Source organism: Drosophila melanogaster, chromosome 2R, assembly GCF_000001215.4.
Source record: "Drosophila melanogaster chromosome 2R".
Classification (NCBI taxonomy): Eukaryota; Metazoa; Arthropoda; class Insecta; order Diptera; family Drosophilidae; genus Drosophila; species Drosophila melanogaster.
In genome coordinates this window covers 16,826,838-16,849,907 of record NT_033778.4, presented here as the reverse complement: position 1 = coordinate 16,849,907, position 23,070 = coordinate 16,826,838, and the positions used below count along the sequence as shown (strand labels likewise).

The 23,070-nt window shown below is 40.6% G+C and overlaps 2 protein-coding genes, 3 long non-coding RNA genes and 1 other non-coding gene across 7 annotated transcripts, besides 1 other annotated feature; 1 reads left to right on the top strand and 5 right to left on the bottom strand.

The window, feature by feature from the left end:
• Positions 1 to 12: 12 nt before the first annotated feature.
• Positions 13 to 813, bottom strand: lncRNA:CR44467 (long non-coding RNA:CR44467). Its single transcript, NR_124583.1, has 2 exons — positions 637 to 813; positions 13 to 562 (listed from the first exon to the last, which is right to left on the bottom strand). It is a non-coding gene; the product is annotated as a long non-coding RNA:CR44467 (long non-coding RNA).
• Positions 814 to 3,912: 3,099 nt separating this feature from the next.
• On the bottom strand, positions 3,913 to 4,413 carry lncRNA:CR44466 (long non-coding RNA:CR44466). The gene has a single exon (NR_124582.1). It is a non-coding gene; the product is annotated as a long non-coding RNA:CR44466 (long non-coding RNA).
• Positions 4,414 to 4,869: 456 nt separating this feature from the next.
• On the top strand, positions 4,870 to 6,612 carry Ugt37C1 (UDP-glycosyltransferase family 37 member C1). The gene has a single exon (NM_080268.2). It carries the CDS (start codon positions 4,901 to 4,903, stop codon positions 6,476 to 6,478), a length of 1,578 nt encoding a protein of 525 aa, NP_525007.2. The 5' UTR covers positions 4,870 to 4,900; the 3' UTR covers positions 6,479 to 6,612.
• A 2,806-nt stretch (positions 6,613 to 9,418) lies between these two features.
• Positions 9,419 to 9,456: a mobile genetic element.
• Positions 9,457 to 10,413: 957 nt separating this feature from the next.
• lncRNA:CR43650 (long non-coding RNA:CR43650) lies at positions 10,414 to 20,813 on the bottom strand. Of its 2 annotated transcripts, none has more exons than NR_073882.2 (1): positions 10,414 to 20,813. It is a non-coding gene; the product is annotated as a long non-coding RNA:CR43650 (long non-coding RNA). The 2 variants fall into 2 exon arrangements; NR_073883.2 differs by having other exon boundaries at positions 10,414 to 19,219.
• Positions 18,390 to 18,476, bottom strand: mir-8 (mir-8 stem loop). Its single transcript, NR_048128.1, has one exon. It is a non-coding gene; the product is annotated as a mir-8 precursor RNA (primary transcript).
• Positions 20,814 to 22,152: 1,339 nt separating the features above from the next.
• Positions 22,153 to 23,036, bottom strand: CG34460 (uncharacterized protein). The gene is made up of 3 exons (NM_001103879.4): positions 22,923 to 23,036; positions 22,749 to 22,866; positions 22,153 to 22,634 (listed from the first exon to the last, which is right to left on the bottom strand). Exons 1-3 carry the CDS (start codon positions 23,008 to 23,010, stop codon positions 22,262 to 22,264), a joined length of 579 nt encoding a protein of 192 aa, NP_001097349.1. The 5' UTR covers positions 23,011 to 23,036; the 3' UTR covers positions 22,153 to 22,261.
• Positions 23,037 to 23,070: the final 34 nt, after the last annotated feature.

Genomic DNA, 23,070 nt, shown 5'->3' with positions numbered 1-23,070 from the left:
ATAAAATGTTTAACTCCATCTCCTTTGCACATTGATCGGAAAAACACAAACAAAAACGACCAAAAGGGGAGTACCTAATCATTTCAATATGCCTAAGACTATTTTATTGTTGTTCATTAAAAATGTAAAATAGCCTCAAAAACTTTTTGGTTAATTTATGCAAATATTCTGTTTGTTGTATATCGAGTCAGGTGCTCTAGAGTTGGGTTATCTCTCTCTTTCAGTTTGATTTCGATGCAGACACTGAAAGAAATCTATTACAAAATTGTATAGTTTATAGTTGATGTTTTGCGGAATGTTCATGGGTATTTTTTTCCACTGTAAGTTCCTCTAAGTTTATTGTACACCCTTTTTTTAGATGGTGATCTTTATGAGCATTTCTCGACTCCATAATCTGAATCTTAAATAAAATATTTAACGTTCAATCAGGTGATTTTATGCAAATTACACGTTTCCACTTAATACATATGCATATCTGTGTTTATGGCATTTTTCATCTGCTTATGAGCATTGGTTTCTATTGGACGGGATGCTGGGCTCGTCAAGGCTTCTTTTCTAGAAGCTAGACAAATAGAATTTCAAAAAGAAATATATTTTATTTCTGGGGTCAAAATATGCGATAATCTTTCTACATACTTTGTTGTGTCGACGTTTTTCCTATAATTATGCAATAAATAACGCGGCAAAGAGACTTAATTTTCAAACGCTTCTTCGCATAAAAATTGGTACAAATCTTTTTTAGTCGTTTTCTCGCCGATGGAAATTGGGTTGAGAAAGGTGTTAAGGGGGTGGCCTATAAAAATGTAAAATGCGTAAAAGTATTATTCCGAAATTCGTGTTAATATCGTCATAAATTTTAATAATAAATTGTCATCGAAAAAGAATAAACCTTTGGCTAAATTTAGATTTCGCCTTGAAGTCTTTGGGGAATTTTCTTTTTATGCATAGCAATAGCTATTCATTCATGCTTTACTTTTTGACGCAACCAAAATTCTTAGGGAATGATCTGATCTATATAGCACTTTCAATAGTTCCGAATCAGCGAAATGGCTTATCTCCTTCGGGTTCAAAGTTGCCCTCAAGGAATGCGCCTGTTTTGACGATTCGACTTGGGACTATTAAAATATAAACGTACGCTAAGTCATTGGTAAATAACACTGATTAGCTGCCTGATTTCGAAAGCGAGTCATTCGGGTTATCGTTACGTTGAAAAAATCATTTTGGACAGATGCGGTCAAGTGGCGTTTAAAACTGAAGTGAGTAGTACAGGGTATGATTACGAATTAAATTAAACAAGTATACGCAGTGTTGACTGCTTTTGAAAATATCCCCAAAAACCGTTCTCATTCAGTTGCTAGGGGAAATGAAAGATGTTGGAGCCTGTTCAATATTTGCATAATATGCCATACTTTGCTCACAAATTAATGTAAATTTCGTTTGGGGCAAGTGGAACACCTTTGGTCGTAGAAAACCAGAAACGTCTCAAAGTTAGTGAGGCTCAAACAAACGGAAAAAAAAACAAAAAACAAAAATATGGGGAAACAAAGGCCGAAAACAGCTTTTCGAAGTCTATTGATTGGGTCGTAAATTTGTTTGGTTTTGGGGGTTTCTGGCGCGTCTTTTGTCGGGCTTATTTGCATTTTATGCAGGTTGATGTTGAGCTCGTGCCATTCACAAACATCGATACACACAGGGCCAAGTATTTATGGCTTTGGCCTAGCTATCATTCAATAATCTTCGCATAACTAAGCTGACCCACTGAATTTCTCCATTGTCCAGGGCAGATCTTTGAAGTTGCGTGGTAAAGACTCTGAAATGAATGCAGCCTAATTAGATCTCTCTCCAAAGCCAAATTGTCATACAAACAAAAATGTATCATGGGGAAAACATATTCTTTTCAATGGTCATATGACCAGTGATTACGCATGGTTCGAAACTAATACTCTTTTCAAAGGTTGCAAGCTCTGGATTAACCTAAACATTTCGTAGGCAGTGATTAAAATTTATAGCATATTTTTTAGTTCTAAACTAACTGTTAACATTTAATCGAATATATATTATGAATATTATGAATATATGTAGTTTATGTTTTTAAGGGTATATCAGCATTCGTAATTTTGGAAAGTTCTTTATAATTTTCTAAAATATTTTTCTGAGTTCCTCGCTTTATATTCTTTTTCTTCTTGATGTTATTAATAATGCCATAAATTAACTAAATTCATTGCTATTGCTAAATCTTTTTACTTACGCACTGCGACACCGCCAAGAAAATATCAACGAAAAAAAAAAATCGAAAAAAAAGAAAAGTTGAAGGCGCACGGGGAAAAGTTTTGAAATGTGTTTTCTTGTCGAAAGAATTCGTGTCTGTCGTCTGCGGGCAGGCGGAATGGAAACGACGACACGAAAATCTTTCAGCAGCAGTTGACACACCCGGACGAGCAACCCGGACACCTACGCAACTTCTTCGGAAAGTCCGGGATGTGCTGGGGCTGATGTTCTTTCGGTGGAAGGGGGATTTCGGTTGAGGGATGCTGTGGTCCGGAGAATGGCTCCCCGGCGGAAAGAGAAAAATAAATGAAAATTGTGGCGAGCTTTTCGGCCGCCGTGTCGCCGCTGATGGCTTCTGAAATAATGCAAAACCAAATGTTGGGAAATTCTCCTCCTAATTTCGAGACATTGGCCATCCAGTCGAATAAGCAATACCCTGCAGTATCAGTATCACTTGCGTGCAAGTGTTTTTTTTTAATGAAATTATAGTATATTTTTCCTTTACATAATCATTTATGTTTTCTATTTGATCTGATTTAAGTTAAAAGTTATTTGGAAAATGTTTAATTCCTGACGCTTCGACTAAGGTAACTTTGCCCCACTAGCAATTTGAGTATAAATAAGACATTTTTGTCGCCGCCACGGTTTCTTCGGTGGATGTTTTTTGGAATTGGAAAGAATTTCAAAATGTGATGGCATTATTTTAGAATTTCATCGCTGTCGCCACAATGAGAGCTGTTAAATATCCCCACGCAGACATTTGTAGCTTCTTGGCTGCTGCCGTTTCTTTTTTTTTTTTTTTTTTGGTGTCCAAAAAGTCATGCCCCGGATTGTCCTGTTCTGTTTATTGGAATCATTTACCATGTAATGGCATCAATAGACGAAATGACAAATGTGTCACTAAGAAGTGTCACAAAAAAAAAAATTCTAAAGAATTCACGCGGAAATGCGGATCAATGGACCAAAAAAGAAACTGTCAGCGTGGCTTGGATAAAGCAGATCAGTTTGGAAAATATCTTTCAGATAAATCGAAGTGGATTGCTAAGACCTTTTGTACTGAAAACCACTCACACTCAATGAATTTCCATTCATTGAAAGTTTCTTTGGCATCGAATGCTTTTTGTTGATCTCGACGATGATGACGATCATCTTCAGATTGCCGCCAGTCACTTGATTCGGTTTTACCGTTTGCGGCAGCATTAATAGCCCGAAAATACACCTTACCTTGCCAAACAAAATCGAATTCGGAGAGCAAAAGACTCCAAAGATCGTGTCTTTTGATGGCCCAGCAATGACACACATTTGTCAAAACGGGTTCACTTCAAAAGAGCCCGCGAGAAAGGGAAAGAAATCGAGCTGCAGGGAAAGAGATGGGTATGCGCACAATGAAAGAGATGGCTGATGAAGGTGCAAGACAAGACGGCAAGGCGACAAGTGAAAGACAAATGTGCGGGCCATCAATTGTCAAATGGCAAACAGGAGGTGATCGTATTGAATATTTTCAAGTACACACAGAAAAAATTCCTTGGAATAATTGAATTGTGTGCAAAAAAAGAGCTTTTAGGTGAGAACGATGTAAGCTCTATTTCATACAATTATCTGTAATTCTTCATTTTCATGTTTTTTATATGTTTATTAAATTTAATTCTCAGTTAAATGTGTACTGCAAAATGGTAACAAATTTTTGTTATGGTAGAAATATTATTCTAATCCAACCTGATGGATTTCCCGCTGATGGTGTGGAAATGGTTGCACAATTGCTGCCCTCGCCATTCATCATCCATACAAATCCATCGTCATTCCCCTCCATTTTAGCTTCTTGGCCTTGTTAAGTCACGAGTCTCGGTTCTTTCTTTTTTATTTAGTTTTTTTTTTTTGGTTTTTTGTTTTTTTTCGGGGAGCCTTCAAGTATTTCGATTGTTCTGTTCGCCTTTTTGTTTGTGAGCAAATATTACGCTAGACCCTGAGACAGGGTACCAACTACAATCCATTTTACTTTGAGCCGATTGACAAGCCAGCCGAAAACATCTGGGACCGAACAAACGAAGGAGCCAACTCATTTGTTTAATCGCTATTGAAACAGTTGGTTTGGTTGGACCTGTTCTCCACTGTGTTTCATAGACTTAACTTTAACTCCACTGCGAGTGAACCTGTTCGATCAACCTGCTTTTCCCGCTTTTTTTTTTTTTGTGCCCCACCACCTTTAGGTTTTCGCTATTTGTCAAGCGTGTTTCCTCGATCATTCAGAGCCGACTTGACTTCCTATCTGCGGCACAGAAACCATTTTTGAATATGAAAACACATTGAAGATATAAACAATCCTATCTGCGGCAAAGAAACCATTTTTGAATATGAAAACACATTGAAGATATAAACAGTCATTTAATTATCGAAATTACTTAACACGTTTGTTTTATATATCAATCTATGTCAAATTTATATGTCTTAGAATGTATTATGCCAGGGTATATGCTGTTCGGCTAACCGATTTTCTTTATCGTTTCAAATAATGTTATTCTGAATAGTTAATGAGATTGTTTTTAAGAAAAGAATGGAATGATTTCGAGAATATATGATATGTCGCATCCACTGGTACCCATCAGTTGCCCCTTCATATTGACTCGATAAACTAATGAAAATGCTCGCAGTTTTTTCGGCAATTGTTTGGCTTCTCGCAGTGGCATCTCCCAGCCAAGGAGCAAATATACTGGGTGTCTACAGTGCCCTGAGTCCATCGCATCTAATCATTCATATGTCCACGGCCAAGGCTCTGGCCGAGGCAGGACACAATGTCACCGTGGTATCGATGATGCAGCCCAAGGTGATGCATAAGGACATCCATCTGATTGTGGTGCCAGTGACGAAAGAGCAGGAGCGTACGCTGGAGAATCAAATGGCCAGTATGGCCGGAAGTAAAAATAACATCATAACCACCATGTATCTACTCTTAAATGGCCTGGATGTGATGGTCACTTCACAGGCTGATCTGCTAAAGGATCCGAGATTCCAACGCGTTTTCGAGACCAAATTCGATTTGATGATATTGGGCTCGTTTTTCAACGACTTTCAATTGGGAGTTGCTGGCAAGCTGAAGGTACCCGTAATAGTCGACTGGATGATACCGTCGAACACCATGATCGATGAGTTTGTGGCCAATCCGTCAGAGGTCTCCTATGTGCCCAATGAGTCAACTTTTGCCACCACGCCCATGTCATTCTTCAAACGAGCCGAGAACTTGGTAAAGCACGTGATTCTTAAATACTTGACGATACGCTTTAATTACAAGTTCAATCGCATCTATAACGAAATCTTTACGGATAAAGATATGCCAACGCTCAGTGAGATGAAAAAAAATATATCCATGGTCTTTGTCGGTTCCCATTTGATCAGCGATGGTCCAATACGACCACTGGTACCAGCTATTATTGAAGTTGGTGGTATACAGGTGAAGGAGCAGCCAGATCCGCTGCCCCAGGACATTGAACAGTTCATGGAGAACTCCAGCCAAGGAGCCATATTTCTCTCTTTTGGTTCGAATATAAAGAGTTACATGGTCAAGCCGGAAATCGTTGGAATCATGTTCAAAGTGCTCTCTGGCCTGAAACAGAATGTTATTTGGAAATGGGAGGATCTAGAGAATACACCAGGCAATGCCTCAAATATTTTCTACAAGGACTGGCTGCCCCAAGATGATATCCTGGCACATCCGAATACCAAACTCTTTGTCACACATGCCGGCAAGGGCAGCATCACCGAATCCCAGTATCATGGTGTCCCAATGGTGGCACTGCCCATTTTCGGTGACCATCCATTGAATGCGGCTCTAATGGTAAATTCGGGATATGGCGTTTCACTTGATTTGCAGACCATCACCGAAGATACTTTCCGCGAGGCCATCAACGAAGTCCTGGAAAATGACAAGTACACTCAAGCGGTTCGCAAATTCTCCGCCCTTTACAGGGATCGACCTTTAACTCCCAGGCAATCTGTTCTTTTCTGGGTGGATTACGTTCTGAGGCATCATGGTGCTCCCAATTTGCAGAGTCCAGCGGTGCACATGGGATTTGTTGAGCTACACAACTTGGATATCTACGCCTTGGTGCTTGCGATCCTGATATTCTTAGTTTTCCTAACCCGGCTAACTGTGAAATTTTTGTTTAGCAAGCTACTGGGAAAAGCTAAAGTTCCAGCAAGAAAGAAGAAACAATAGTTATAAATGTATATTTTTCAAAGTGCAGCTCAACTTAAAAATGTGTTAAAATTGCTGTTTATAGAGATATAGAGATAGATAATTGGGTTTACATTTTTTAAGTATAGCTTAAGACAACAATAACCAATAAAAAGTTGAAACAAAAGTTCAATGTTACAAATCACCTCTCTCTGCAAATGCAAAAGAAATAAAAAAAGCATATATCTTATAATCCTTAAATTTCTAGAAACGCCCTAGAGATTTTCAATCTTTTCGTGAGCCTGTGTTGCTGGGCGAACGCAATTTATTTTTAAAATTAGTTTAAAAAAACTTTATGTTTCTGCAGCCCAGCAAAGCTGTTAAAGCCGAAGTTTAATTTCCCGTTCGTGGCATTAAATAGAAATCAAACGGAAACTTTCCCAGTCAGGCGTCAGTCCGTTAAAAATTTAAATAAAGCTCGGGCTGACAAAAGAGCAGGTAGAAACAGGTAGTAAAAGCCAGCCACTTCCCCCCCCCCCCCCTCCACACTGTCGTCATATGTACTAAACATATGTATGAATACTATGTGAATATGAATATGTTTGTCGGGTAGAGCCGTGCCGCACTTATTAGTCTGTTAGTCTGTCTGCACTTAAATAAATCCTTCAGCAGGCTCGTCAGAAACTGTTTACCATGAAGAGCGTAAGTGGATTTGACAACTGTCAACTGGTTGGTGGCTTGTGGTTAGTGGTGTCTCCTCGTTGGATCTGGCTGCCTTTCGTGGTTGCCTTTCGCATGCTAATGACCACGGCATCTTGAAGGGGCATGTTTGTGTGTGTGTGTTGGGAGGGGAGGGGAGGGGGGGGGTACATGTTGCACTTGCCACTTGACATTCCACTCCCTGTCTCCGCTTCTTTGCTTGGCTTCCTTCGACCGGGATAGCCCATCATAATTTGTATATTCCTCATTAAAATCCAATAACGAATGGGCATCGTGGTTGGGTGAGAAGAAACAGGATTTGGAGGACTGCTAATAACCAGTTCTATGACTATACTTCTAAAGAGGTTTTTTTGTTTTATATGTACAAATATAGGATTTATTATGAATGTTGAATCTTATAACTGATTTAATAAGTTACAATACCATACCCAAGAAATGTTAAAAAAAAAATGCACTGAATAAGAATATAACATCACAGTTTAAGAGAATTATATTATAGAATAAAACATAGTAACTAAGATCCATTCATCCTAATCATTTAATGCTAGCTTAGTCTCTGTGTATCTATAAACCATTAACCCCATTCGACCTGCAATTTGGCCGGCTTGATCAACTTTGACCCTACTCAAAACACTTTATAGTTCAAAGAATTGGTCACACACACTAACGCTTAATAGACGATCAACAGGTGGCTGGAGTTTGGGAATTTATGAAACTTTTTAATTAGGCTCCATCTAGAGGGCGACTAATGAATTGACTCGAAGCGCAGTGGCCATAAATTTTAATTATGCCCGGAGCAGCCAAAAACGAATATCTCACCAAGAGTTGGGGGGTATTTAAACTAAGAAGGGTATGCTAGATTCGAACAAAAGTAAGTAACAGGTAAGCAAATCTTTTTCCATCTTTATAGCGTTTATATTATCATAATTACTAAACTAAACTGGTCGATCTAGCCATGTGCGTAGGTTCATCCCTTGAGAACTGATAGGTGAGGTATCTGTTAGTCGAGTTATATCAATCTGTACTTTTTTGGTTTGAAGAACCGCATGACTGTCACGGAATTATATATTCAAAATGAGCCAGAAGTAGAATGTGGGTCTAGCTGACTTGATACTGTGATACTGGGACGTAGCAAGTGACTCGTAAATAAGTAATGCCACAGGACCAGTCCCCCGATCATCGATGATTGTAAATCGACTTCGATGCGGACCAACGCAACGCAATTCTCTCCTCCAATTCTCCAATTGGTTCTCTCTACCCAAATCATGCGTGTCCTGGCTCATGTTCTTCTTTACAGAACCTAATCTTCCACCTAGACACTGGTTCTAGGCGACGTCTCGAAGGTGTCAAGTTACTTCAACCCCTCCACATCGCAGCCAGTTATCGACTATGTGTATATGATGAGAGGACTCCGATGGGTTTTTTTTTGGGTTGGGAATAGAACTGCTTTGCTGCGTGAGAAAATCTCTTCGAATGCGACAGATGTTTCGGGTAGATGTACACATAAGAAATTAAATAAATAGTAATCAAGTAAATAGAAAGATAAAACTGGTAAAATCACTAAATTGATCTCTAAATGCTACTTCTTTTCCAATATACTGTTAATAAGTTCTTAACTAAATCTTTCAATTATTTCAACTGAATCTTTGGTAAATCAACCTGTTCATCTTTTCTGACCTAAACCCTTTCCATTTTTGTTTTTATTGCGAAACGTAAATCAAACAATTTGTCGTAAATAAGTCACGTCTGAATATTTGGGTTTCGAACTGAGAATGGTGCCTCTGTTTTTGGTTTCATCTTAGGGATTTCGATGCGAAAGGCATTGTGGTCCATTGTTTAAGCCCTTTTCGATGGCTTTTGCCATCTTTTATTTATGAACTCCGAAACGACTCCTTGCGGATCCTTTTTTGGACATGCGGCGCGTTCCTCATGCCGCTTTTATTCCCCCTTTTTGTCCGTTTGTTTCGGCCTTTGTTATCGGTCGTGTTGCATCTTGGGCGCTTGTAGCTCTTAACCAATTGCCTGACACTTGGCGGCAGACGTTTTAACAGGCCATAAATCTGATCAGCCTGGCGAAAAGAATATAGCGGAGCTTGGCCACTTAGCGTGTTCGATGGCCCAAGTGGTCCATCTCCATCGATCCGCTAAAAGAGAAATCAAATGTTCTGAAAGAGCTTCTATAGTTTTGACAGGTGAGCAGATTCATTAGGGTGGGGCTCACGCCCACTCCGCAAAAGAAGTTATGGCCACACATTTGGAGTGCACAAGCAGAGTAACGGGTATGTGATAGTCGAGCAACTTTGTGTACCTTTATGTTATGAACCTGAAATAATCCCACCCCCATGCAGATTCATATATATATTTTTTCATGGTGCTGTCAGATTCTGCGGCGCTTGAGCTAGCTTCTTCTGGTTTTCGGATGGGCTTTTCATTTTTGCGCGTGCGCGGCGGCGGCTCCCATAAATTTTTCACACCCCATGATTATCGTGCAGATTGGCCATCGTCTGCCGGCCACTTGGGAGAGCCGCAATTTAATAAATACTTAAATAAACTTCAGTGCCAGCTCCTCTGGCCGCCCGGTGCAATTTTGTTGCGTGAACTGGAGTTCAAGTGAACTCGACTTGCGGACCTGTTCCCGGTACCCGGGACCCGGGAATATTTATGCTTATGAATAAATTCCTGGCTCATTCGCCGCGTATTTGCGATAAGCCAAAACGAAATTACCAACCGCCCTGCTCTCCACCACATTTCCACTTGTTGAGCGTAGCGCCGTTTGGGTTTTCTTCATTTGTTTTATCGACGTTGCGCTTGGCAGCCCTTGGGCATTTATCAGCAAAGCCCCCACTCCCCTTCCCTCTCCCGATTTTGGGCGATGGAGTACCAGTGCTCTTCGATTTCTTGACTTCGACATTTAAATGGATTTCTGATCGGAGTTTCTCGGGCGCCGCTGTGGGTCCCCCAATTGATTTCCAATTTCTGCGGAAACTGTTATCGCGTTTTTATTTTCGGACCCTTGGAAATCTTTTTTTTTTTGTACGGTGTAACAATCTCCAGGGTCTGGAGCAGTCGATATTAGAGAACAGAAAACAAACCAAATGTGAATTTAAGTGAATATAGAAATAAAACACTCATTTTCTGTAGTGTAACTTTTATAAATATGATAAAAGAATAAATTTATGTAAATTGTTTAAAAGCCGTAAGAGATCTATGTGCATTTAAGCCTTAATCATAATCAATTTTAGTTGATTTTTATATTTCAGCGGCAAATGGGAATAGATTTATGCTAATTTTATTATAAATAGTTAAGAGTGCCTTAAACAGCTACCTAGCAGTTCACCCCACCCTAATTAAATCCATGTATGATGATCCTTGTCCTAGACTGACATGAACTGTCTGTGCCCAGGCAGGCAGCTGACGTCCGGACTCATAAGAAGACAGGCAAGAAGCCACGCAGATCCAGATCCCTCCTGCCATTCATTATCTCCGCGTGTCTCTGGGTCGCGGGGATCCATTGAAACCCTTTATTTGTTCGCTGCTTTTAAGCAAATTACAGTCTTGGCTCTACCCGAGCAGGTTGTTCATTCATTCTGCATTCGGCTACCTGGATAGCCACTGGCGATGGCATTATGTGGTGCGCATGCAATGCTCTCGATGGAAAGCGATTGTCCAGCATTTGCATAAGTCATTGCTATTTCTGGACCGGATCTTGGCGTCCAGCTTTCTATGCTATCAGCGATTCCAGTACTTCATGTTTTGATCAATAAAACAGGTCCTGCAGAAGGATAGAATTGTAGGCAAATTGAGCTTAAGACTCACATATATAAATAATGCTTTTAGTTGCTAGCAATAAATTCTAATGCTAAATTATAGTGTTTATTCTAAGCAAGTGAACTGCATTGCTATGTTTGTTATGTTTGCTCTAATGGGAAACTATCCAAAAATAAAATCTAGCTCTGTCAAATTCAACAAATTAGTGATGCGATCATAACTTTTGGTGTGCAACATCAGCTAGCCATGTGCACAAAGTCCAACCAGGGGGCACTCAGGCCAATTGGAGTCGAGCTTGGGGAGTTGGAGTTCCACACACAGAAAAAAAAAGAACAAGCAATTTGAATAAAAATGAAGTAATAGGTTAAAAACATATCCACTTCCTAGCATTCAAAATTGAATGACTTTATTATATTTCTCTTAGTTTTTAAGTAATTTAATTGCTTTATAGAAAACAGTAAACTAATAGTTATGCCTGATTTTTCCTTGCTCCGCAAGAGCAAAATCCTGATCCGAAGCCCAAGTCTCCCAGTCCCACAGTTAAACGCTTCACCTGTTCGCGCAAGGCGTGTGCTTGGCTTGTCTTGCCATGGCCATAACTCTACGACCTGAACACCCCCTCCCCCCCCAGGCACTGCCACCTCTCCGCTCCTTGACTTTTGCAGCCGCTGCGAGGGGAGAGAGGAGCGTTAGTTATTAAGGCGACCAAGAGCCAGGTTGCTAGTCTGGCCAAGACGCGCGTGCTTCCTTGCCTGACTGCCTGGCTGCCGCTTGAAAACTCGTTTCGATTATGAAAATTCCAAGCATTAATAACTCTGTTGCTCTTGTTGGCCGCACTGCGACTTCGAATATCCCAAACAACTTGGTCTTGACTTGACTTGGACTCCTCGATGGCGGCACACATGCTACAGAATTTTGCGCTATAAATAACAGGCGAAATGGTACAATAAGAAAAACAATTTGACCGAAATGCACACAAATGCTGGCCAACAGTAGCTGGCTGGAGTAAATGAACAGAAATTTGTTTAATTTCTCTCTTTATATTCTCGCTTTATTTTCCATTTTGTTAAAAATACATTTACGCCGGGCTCTGTATTCGTTAAAAGTCAGCGGGTTCAAAAGTCTGCTGTTGCCAACAACAAATGGCATGCTAATAATTACAACAACTGCTTGAGCGACTACTACTTAATGGTTACACTAGACAGCAAAGTTTTAAAGTTTCAGCCTTTTTTCAAAATAATTTAAGATCTATAAAACTACGTTTTTCTTTTGAGTAACTTTTTTCTTTTAATGGTCTAATCTAGATTTTATAAGCTATGTTTTTGAATTAGATCAATACAAAGTGTTTTCAATGCCAACTTTCTGGCTGACCAGTGTTACCACCAACCTGTTGCTTAGATGTTCTTTCACATTCGAGTTAAGGTTCATTGCAATTTCTATGCAAATTTATATAATTTTGTACGTGTTAAACGAATACGTATGTACATAGTCGCAGTTGATGGCGTCTGAGTTTGCAGCTTTGCAAAAGTCGTTTGGCATATGTGTACAATGTACACACACATATGTATATATATATATCCAGATGCTATATCGCCATATAGTGAGGGGCGTAGAGTTCACTTATAAAGCAGTTGTCCATGCATATTCATGACCATGATGAGACCAGCCTCCAGATCATTATTCCCGCAATTAATTGCTCAGTGAGCTGGCCAGCGAATCGGGAAAAGTAGGAGACATATTTTGTCGGAGTGCACGTAGCCATCAGCTTGTGTCAGGCCAAGATAATAATTGGTTTAACCACGTTAAGGCTAATTACTCCATTGGCTTTGTGAGATACACTGTGGCGTAGGCAAAGCGGGCAAAACGAGCTGAAAAAGTGAACTTTATTTTTTTAATTACCAGACCGAACGGACGGGGCCGATTAGCCCCGCCAGGTGGCGCTTGTTTGGCCCCAATCCATAAATATATCCACAACTAACTATTGGATAACGCGAATGCAAATTGCTAGCCGGGTTATTAATGCTCGACTCTGTAAAAAAAATATGTTTTTCCACAATAATGGAATTTGTAGCTTGAACTCTATGACTGCTCGTAATAGGATTAGTGCATTTAAAAAAGAATTTTACAACGTAGTTATTTGGAATTTTTAAGACGTTCTATGCGTTTCTATTTTATATCATTTTAGATGTCGCCAGTCAGATTGCTGACTATTCTGGCGTCTAAGTGCGGTACTTGTCCAGAGTTTCCTGCCAGACTTAAAAGCTCAGTGGCTCTGAGAACAATGCTAATTTGATGCACCCCAACGATGCTGAATCAGCCAACCGATGAACATGCCCCTTCCAGTCTTCACTGCCATTCCACAAAGTAAAGTATGCCTCAAATATAGTGGCCCTTAGTCTTCGAAAATATAATTTATTATATACTTTATGTGAAATATACAACATATAAGCTAAATCACTAATAGTGAGGTATATAGGTAAATACTTAAATTGCTGTTGCAAGGCATATCCCTTTTTTCTCTCAGTGCATTGCTAAAGAGCAGGCGTGTCGAATACCCATGGCATAGGGATACACAGTAGCTCAGGTGGAGTTGCTAGAATGGGGGCAGCGTTCAATTACCTGTGGCCAAGAGGCGCTGAGTTAGTTGCGCTAGCTCTGGAATAACTGGCAACCTGAAACTGGGAGACCCTTCCTGGCGGCATTGTTTCGGCGGCACGAGTCACCAGAATCCACCAATCCAGTCTGGAGCTTCTCCTCCTTTCGGGCAATCAGTGCAATCAAGTTGCGCCAGCAGGAAATCGCTTTCATTCGCCCTTGATTATGAGCCATGAGCTTGCACTTGCCTCGGCCGCTTGTCCGATCAATTTAGATAACTGCTGGGAATTCAATTGTATTTTCTAAACAAAATGGTAGCAGGCTTCAAATACAACTGATTGCGTTTATGAAATGCCAGCTTAATAGCTCTTTAATCACATACATAAGTTGTTGGCATTAGTTTAAAATGTGAGTAAGGAAGCTAATCAAATTTTACAATTTAGTCAGATACTTTACCATGATCTATTTACTGCATATGAAGTAGTTTACTTTAAAGAAACTTTTTTTAGTAAGATCCCAGAGCTTACACAGTTTCTAGGCTGCCACATATCTTTGCCAACCCGTGCTATTTCTTACACCGCAGTTACAAATTATTTAAGCCCAGAGATTCCACCTTGTCGCTGCTGCCTAAAGTATATAAATGAGCTGGCTGAGAAGATCATTAATGCACAGTTAAAAGCCCGGGGCTACAGAGGAGCCAAGCTCGGGTTTCACAAGATCGCATCGTGAGGCAAAGTGGCAAAGGTATGATTGTATTGGTTGCATATCTTTTACGAGTTTCGGACCTGGTTAGTTAGGGTTTTGAACCTGTTCTTTTGGCCATAGTTGTCGTAGCCACGACATCCTCTCCAGATGTGCCCCCATCGGTATTATTAACGATCATTATGAAGTTTTAACTTAAGTGGTCAATTAACATTTGCATGACTGAAATCGGAATTGGAAATTAGTGTATGACTAATTAATGCACAGAAATGAAGAAAAAATCCGGAATCGAAAGAGCTCCAATTACCAATCTCTGGGTATGCAACATGGTAAGTTCATTAGGGGACATCCAACCTGAATGAGTGAGTGTGAAATAATCATTTTCAATCTGAGCGGCTATCGAATGCATTTTCGGCACTTCCCCCTTACGACTGTGACACAATCAATTAAATGAGTGACATGGCATGACTTCGCATAAGCCGTTTGTGATACTAGTTACTTCTTCGAAAACCCCTAAGACCCTTCGATTTTATTAATATAGCTTTGATTACTTTGTTAGCTGTTAATTGATTTACGCCCATTCGGTGTACCCCTCATCACCCCTTCAGCTCCTTTATCGCTGCAGTTCATTGCCGCTTTTCTTTTTACCATTGGTCTCGCCTTTATTATCATGTCAAGGCGTATTATGTTATTATTATATTACAGCCCATTATTTATAAATCATGCTCAATATTTTGATTTCAGCTCACTTCCAGTGTCCAGACACAAAAATAAATAAGACGGAAAGTCATAGAAAGCGATAGTGTCTTTATTGGTAGATTGTAATTGAAACTCGGCAGTACAGTCATTATTTCAGGTAACACTTAATAGTAGTTATTCAGTATGCACTTATAATATGAAGGGCACTAATGATGACGAACAATTTTTATAGAGAATTTTAGTTTCAATTTAGTTTAGCGAATAACGTAATCCCTTGTTAAGTAATATATATGTATCTATCTATATATACTGCCGGCTGTCTCCTGCCCCTGGACGATTAGATACTCTCCTCGCGCACTTGATTAGATACACTCGCCTTGGGGTTTGATTAGATATAGTAACTCTCTCCATACACCATATAAAGTACTCAAATACGACGACGCTTAGGACGTTTCTTCTTCCGATTTTCTAGGCAACTGGATGTGGCAAAAGAAACCTTACATGTCGGCCCTTTCCCACCGGTCTTTTGGGGAATTTTATGGTCTTAGGCTGATTAGATTTTCAGTGAACTGGGCAGAGACGGTATGACGGTAAATTTAAAACCCAATCCCATGCCAGTGGACTTTTATTGGTCAGCGTTGATTAGTTTTCCAATCAGTTACAAATAATTAGTAACAAAATCTCTGTGGGCCAAACCCAGTTGACAGCGCACACTAGAAGTATCTTATTCTACAAACGCACACCTGGCCAACACAAATCAGATGTCGGAGGTGAGATATGCGCTACCATATGAAATTAATTTCAACATTTCAGCCGCTGGCCACTGACAGAATCGATTGTCTAGCTTGGTTTGGCTATGTGAGAGAGTTTCAATCGATCGTTATTGTTGTTTTTTTTTGTTTCGATCAAGTAGGGGGTGTCGTTCTGGCTGAATGGTGTGAACGTGACATTATCGTGCGGAGCCATGTGGATATCAAGTGCTACTCTGATTACCACTCGCGCCATCGGCGGTTGTGGAGTGTTTCCCTATCACAACTGGACCCTCTATTGGCCGATTTAAATTGTAGATTGGCCAACACACACACACACACACACACACACACACACACACACACACACAGTCTTAAATGTGGCCGCAATTAGTTGTTGGTTGTGAAATTGTCACACGATTGGTGACTGTGCAGTTTTTATTTTAGTTTATTTGACCATTCGAATGTTCTATGGAATTATGAAATAACCTCATCTGCAACGAAACCATAGAAATTTATAGGCAAATGCTTTGTGTGTCACATTTACACTTATTTGGATTTTAAAAACAGCCATTTCATTGCTTACTACGAACTCTAATCCGGAATAAATTACTGGGCATTAAATGCAGCGGATCAACTAGTTATGCATTATTCAAAGGGGGCTTTGTTCGGGCGGGGTTTCGTATCCCGTGGATTTAATTGATTTATGCAGTCTTTTATTGAAAGAGTCAGAATGGGTTTACGTTTACGACCCAACAAGAGCAAGGAAAAAGTAAAGCAAAGGAAGTTTACTGGTACTGGTACTTGGGAGCCCAAGCCGAAGGTGTGCACATTTAATTAGAATCACTGCTAAGTTCATTAACAGGTGTTATATTCGTTCTGGTTACGTTGGTCGTTCCGCCTTACGGGGATCGTTTCGACCAGGCTAGACCGAGACTAACGCATTTTTTCTGTTTTCCTGATTAGATTAACCCCTTGCCACCCCATCGGCCTAGAAACGACAAGAATTTGAGACTAAACCCACTGGGGCAAGAAACTGTAAAATTTAAAGGCCCTGTAAACGCTTTTACGATCCCTATTCCTTCACCACACATATATACAGTACATATACATATGTATGTACTGGCCTCATATGTATATATCATCTATCCGTTGTCGGGTGGGTCGCTATATAAACAGAGTCTCTCTCGAATGTGTGGGCTCAGCCATATATCGTAGCCATATATTCGTATAAATATAGGTGTATACCGGCAGTAACTCTGGACACTCTTGACAATTAAGTCGGTTGTTTGCCAGGTGGCACTCGCTGGAATTTGTATTTGCTTTGTATGTTATTACAGACTCGACTCAGCGGATTGATGTTGTCACGAAAAGCGGTAGATGAAGACAGATTCGAAAGCCCCACACGCACAATCTCTGCTCGGGATCAGCTTCCCTTCAGTGCTTATCTGGTCTACGCAGCGTCTTATCAATAACTTTGAATGCCAGAAACTGAGTGGAAGACGATAGGAATATTAAACTTAAACGGGGTTATAATAGATTTTAGGCAGATAAGAATGTCTATCTGATCGGGTGTCAGTTTGAAAAATGCCTAGTGGCGCATACATATATAACTATATTAAGTGTAATGAAATAGTTACGACTTAATAGCATACTACAATAATTTGAAATATTAGAAATCGAAACTTATACAACGTGTATGGTAAACGTGCGCTAATTAAGACTATCATTATAATCTAGACAATAATTGCCCTGCTTAGGTAAATTATACGCTCAACTTCCTACTCAAAACCGGCCTGTCTATGCTAAAACTCTTTCATCTATGTAATGTCCAACAGGTGCGATAATTTCGTTGAACAAAACTTGAAGTTCCGTCCAATTACTGCAACCGCAAGCACATGTCCTCCTCGTATAAATCATATTAACTGAGCTGCGTTTTCCCCGCTCACGTTTCGGCGATTTATAAGCATTTAATTATTTGATTACGGACAGCTCTTGCCCGTGGTTTCATATTTCACATTTCTCTAATTTCAAATCATGAGCATTTGAGGCGGGGCCAAAAAAAAAAAAAAACGAGAAACGAAACCAAACCAAACTAAACGAACCGAAATGAAACTCAAGCAACCTGCTGTCTTGGCTAGTTGACTATAATCGTAAATTTGTGGCTATAGTTAGATGTTGCAGGGGGCCAGGGCAGGGGGGCGGGGGTTTGGCATCATAAAAGAAGACGATTTTTGTCACTAAACGCTGCCGCCGCGATTAAATTAAGAAACCAGCAGAAAGCAGCATCCGAATCATAAAATATATTTTTTATACGATCTCTCAGTCTCTTTCTCTATATAGAGAATGGCATACAGTAGTATATGTGGTATATAGTGGGTTTACCTGCAGACTCCGCCGGGGACCGGGAAGGGTAAAATAATGGGAATTGGGAACGATCTCGCCTCGGCTTTTATATCTTTTACTTTTTTTTTTTTTACTTATTCAACTGATGTCATCCCAAAACGCGTCGTTGTGCCGCTGCAAAAAATAAGAATTTATGACCAATTTTCAGCCGCTTGTCTTCGCATTATCCACTCTTTTTTTTTGACCAGCTCCTTGGCGCGACGCACAATTGAAAAACTTGTTTTTCCTTCGACTTTTATGATTTGTTTGGATTTTTACGCATTTTTTTTTTTTTTTTTTTGGTGCTGCTGCTGCTGTTGGTGGTACTGAAGGTTAAGGACACGGACGACATCTTTACCTGACAGTATTAGAGTTATAAAAAGGATCTAATGCTGCCCGGTAAGATGTGAACAGATGTCCTTGCTAATTAGCAAGATTCGGTATTCCATTGGTTTCAACTGGTTATTGCAACATTATTTGTACATTATAATCTCCTTTGCCAGAGGAAGCTCAAAGTTCTCAAGGCGAAAGAACCTTAGAACATTGGCCCCCTTGGCGATAAGGAATTCTTTGTGAGTTTATTTGAGTGTTTTTTTTTCTTTCTTTTGAATTTTGTTTGTCGCTTTGCTTTGCGCTTTGTAAATTTAATCCCATAACGAGTATTGATTTTTCTCTCTGTGTGTGCTGTGTGCTCAAGTGGGTTGGAAATAAAACAAAAACAAAGCCAGGCTCCATTAGTTTATTGAAATGTGCGTGTGACCGCGTGTGAGTGATTGTGTGTGTGTGTGTGTGCGTTACCCAGCAAACTTTAACTTTGAACCGGGGCGCGTGATTTTCCGGGGGCAGTTGCAACGCCCACTTTGACGCAGGGAAAATAGTATAAAAAGTTGAACATGTTATTTATAATTAAATTGAAGCTGGCGCCATCCGATAAATGCAATTATTGTTGTTACGCGAGATGCACACACACACAGACACACACATTGGCACACTGTTTATCGTATGGCTGTTATTATTCTTGGTTTCTGTTTTCTATATTTTATTTTACTATTTTTTTTCGGCCACCGGAAACATGCACAATAACGCCCGCACACATATGCAACGGAAAGAGCGGCGCAGCGGAGAGCGCGAGCAAACCGTCACGATCGAGCACCAAAAAAGAATTGAAAGCTGCGGCGCCGACGAGCTCCGCCGACGGCTGCGCTGCCCGCGGCTAGAGGTGGCAGCGCGGCACGATGTTTGCTGCGTGACACGAGCACGCTGCTCAGACCACGTGTGTTTGTGTAAGTCGCTTCTATTCTAGAAGTTCAAAAGTCATTGGTTTAGGGAAGTGGTTTCAGTTTGGAAAACTACATTACACTTATGCAATTAATTATGTCATTCAATCTGGGACTGCTAGCAAGTTAAAACAGTTCAAGCGACTAGACTAAGACTAAGCGTGTTTGCCGCACGCCACCATCTCTAGCCGCGATCTTGGCGTCGGCAGCGCTGCTTCAAACATGTTGCAACGGTGCCGAACCTTGTTCGTCGCTGCCGTTACGTTAACGTGTGATTTGATTTTTAACTGTGACGCATTCCTTTGTCGTGTATATTGTAACGGTTTCACGGCTTCCTTTTTGGCGCTCTGTCGCCTCTCAGCCGTCACTATAGCTTTTATCAATTAGGTGGACCCCCCCCCTTCGCTAAACAGACCGATTTAACTTTTACGTGCTTTCATTGATTAATCAAAGTGAAATTGAGCTGGGAAAAAGGGGGCTTGAGCATCTCAAAAGATATAAAAGACTTGTTCATGGTTATGTTTGTACGAATTTAAATAGATCATTTTTTATAAAAGTTATTGCTCTAAGATTTTTAAAATATAATTCGAATTTGGTAATAAAAACGACTGGGTGACGGTGAAGATTTACCAGGCTAACATGGGAATAAAGACTGAAAATATGTTCTCAGATGATCCCAACATAGAATTTTTAAGTTGATTCTTTTTTGTTTAAGCGTCGCTCAAAACATTCAAATTTTTCAAAAGTATGCTTTAGATCTTAGCTTTTCTTTGGTTAAGTCTAGCTGACACCTGTTACCTTGGCGTTTCCGTGGGCCCTTTTGTGATTATTAAATCATGACATGAAGTTTAGCTTCCGTCCACGATTACAGATATCTTTGTTCTTTTTTTGGCTGAGACTTTCATTAGCACATTGCTTTTGGCATTGCCGTATTCCAATGATAATCAATTGTGGAAAATTTGCTTAATTGCCTATAATTTTTGGGCATACAACAAAGCAGTGAATCAGCGATCGAGACACGTGTAAAATTTCTGCCAGCCGGGCTTTAATTCGCGCGTTTATTTCGTGCCTCCTTTTTTTCCCAGTGAACTGAAGTTGGGTGAAGAGTGAATGATCGGGATCGGATCCGCGTTCATCGGTGCTGGGTGCTGAGTGCTGGTGGTGCTGGAAATGTGTGAAACACGCGTAAAGCCCGGTAGGTGTTAAAAATATCGTTTGGCTTCCGATCGGCACACACACACACACACACACACCCGTTACGAATTAGAATTCATTAGAAGTTATTTGGAATTTCTCTTAACACTTGACCGAATTTCGAACAGTTGCACTTGTCCGCTCCTCTTGACTTTTGATTTCCTCAAGGGTTCTTTCTTTTTTCTTTGGTTTATTTACTGATTGCTATTTTCTTATTTCTTGTTTTTTATTTCTATTTTTCTGGAACTTTACGTCCATTGGCGCACGAGGCCCACGATCAACTGTATTCATAATAATGCTTAGATTCGGGGAAACTATATCTTCGTTCTCTGCCCGGAGCGTTACGTCGAAACGGCGGCAGCGCGACGTCGAACTTGTTGCATCCCGCACAGCTGTTCCGCCGTCTGTCCCTCCTGCTCGCTCTCACACGGCGAGGCTCTTGTTATTTGTTGTCGCATTTCTATTAGCCAACGCCGGTCGGTAGCGCCATCTCAGTCTCGCTTGCCACTGGCCGGCCTGTTGCGCCTAATCCTATTGGCATCTCGCTCGCACCGAACATGTTGCAACCGCATGGTTTTCGAAACTTTGTCACGTTGGTCTTTTACGTGTTTAACTGGTTACGTTACTCCTGAATAAGACGATTTTTTTAAAATAAAATCTGGCCCATCTTCTTTTCGTGTTATCTTCTTTTTTGACTCATATTGTAATTTCTTTTTCGTTCCCCCTTCTTCTTCTGGCGGGCTGTCCTCAAAATGGACATGCTCACTCAATTAATAAGAGCAGCGCCGCGGCAGAGCAGTAGATACCCTACTTTGAAAATAAACATTTACTAAGTTTAGTCAATTGTTTAAAAAAAAAAATAGCATGTACAATTGTTAAAATTGATAGTAAAAATAATACAGTTTTTGAAATACTACAAATGATGATTCTTTTTGTTGAGATACAGATGCTTGACTGTAGTTGCGTAACTTTTCAATCTGAGTCCCTGGGATTCGCCATTTCGCAGCTAGGATCAAACTTGGCCCAGGATGTGTGTTTGTATATAATTATGCGTATGTAATTATGTGCGCATTGGTGGCCGTAGGGGTCTTTCAGTGTCAACTGCAGCCGCACTCACAAATTATGTGGCCGAAAAAGCTTTTGGGATTTCGGTGCTTCATTTCATTTCATTTCATTTTTTGTTTGGAGGTTTATTCTTGTCTTTCCCGTTTAATGTACATCATGCCGAATCTGTTTTACTCCAGGGTGGAGTGTTCTGCGGAAGGGAACAGGCCCTACCTGCTCAAGCTCTCGATTCCAAGTCCAATCCCATGCCCATGCCCATGCCCCTGCCTATTCTCAAACCCGAAACTGGCGCGGAGATCTGGTTTTCAATTTTTCTCGTATGCGCGCTGTCGTCTTCGCTTTATGGTTTTTGAATCTTTTCACTCGGGTTGAAGGACCCGATCGAAGAAACCCTTTTCCTGTTTTTTGGGCCGATTTGTTCGCCAGCGGCGGCTAATTAAAAAACCGAAGAAAAAATTCAGCAGCAGCAGCAGCAGGAACAACAATCACACGAAAACCAGAAATATGCCGGCAAAGATATGTATCACTCCCGATTTGACGTGCTTATATGTGGGTCAGTTTTGCGAGGAGACAAATGAAGTGCACATTGCCGTGTCATTTATTTACGATCGGAATCGAGCATTAAATTAATAACTAGGGATGCTCCTCAAAACATATGCCGGCATCTGAGCTTAAATGCTGTCTTCGCCAAACTTGGAGATCGGTGTTCCACCGCCAAACCTTATATTGATTCCCTCGGGAAATTCGGATTCATCGGATGTGGTAGTGCTCCTCTTGGAACCCCATTTTCCTTTGCTGCGTGGCCTTTCACTTTCTGTAGTATCAGTTGTAGTTGCCTGGTACTTAGAATTTCTTGCATGGGTTCTTGCAGCAGGAGGTGGTGCGTCAGCAGCTCCGTCGGCAGCAGGAGCTTCATCCCCTGGTCCAGGTTCTTCTCCATCGCAGTCCGCCCAATCGGCACAAGTCCAACAGCATTGTGGAAAGTCAACGTCCGTCAGAACAGCGGTCTCCACACATTCCGCAAAAGAGGCAGGTATCTGACAGCTAAAAGGATTTCGAAGGTGGAACGGATATTTAAAATAATATGATAAAATATTACAATTAAGCTTGGAAGTAATTTAGTTATTTGATTTTTAAACACATTGGCATATAACATACTAGTGGATGAAGGCATCCCCTTCCGTATTTTGACAAGTAAGAGCTCCACAAGTCTTTTCATCCTGCTCAACAGCACCCACAGCCATCTCTGTACCCTTGGGCGATTTGCATCCGTTCTCTGAAATTAATTTCAGTTTTCTGTATCGATTTGAATAGATAATTTCTGGCACGTACTTCCTTTTTCCAGTTTCATATAGTGCACGAGGGCACCCACACTGGAGCACGTGATCAAACAGGCTATCGTCACCAGGAGGCACTTCATCTCAATCGGAGTAATGGGTTTACTTTGATATTTACTCCTAATGTAAGAAGCTTTTATAGC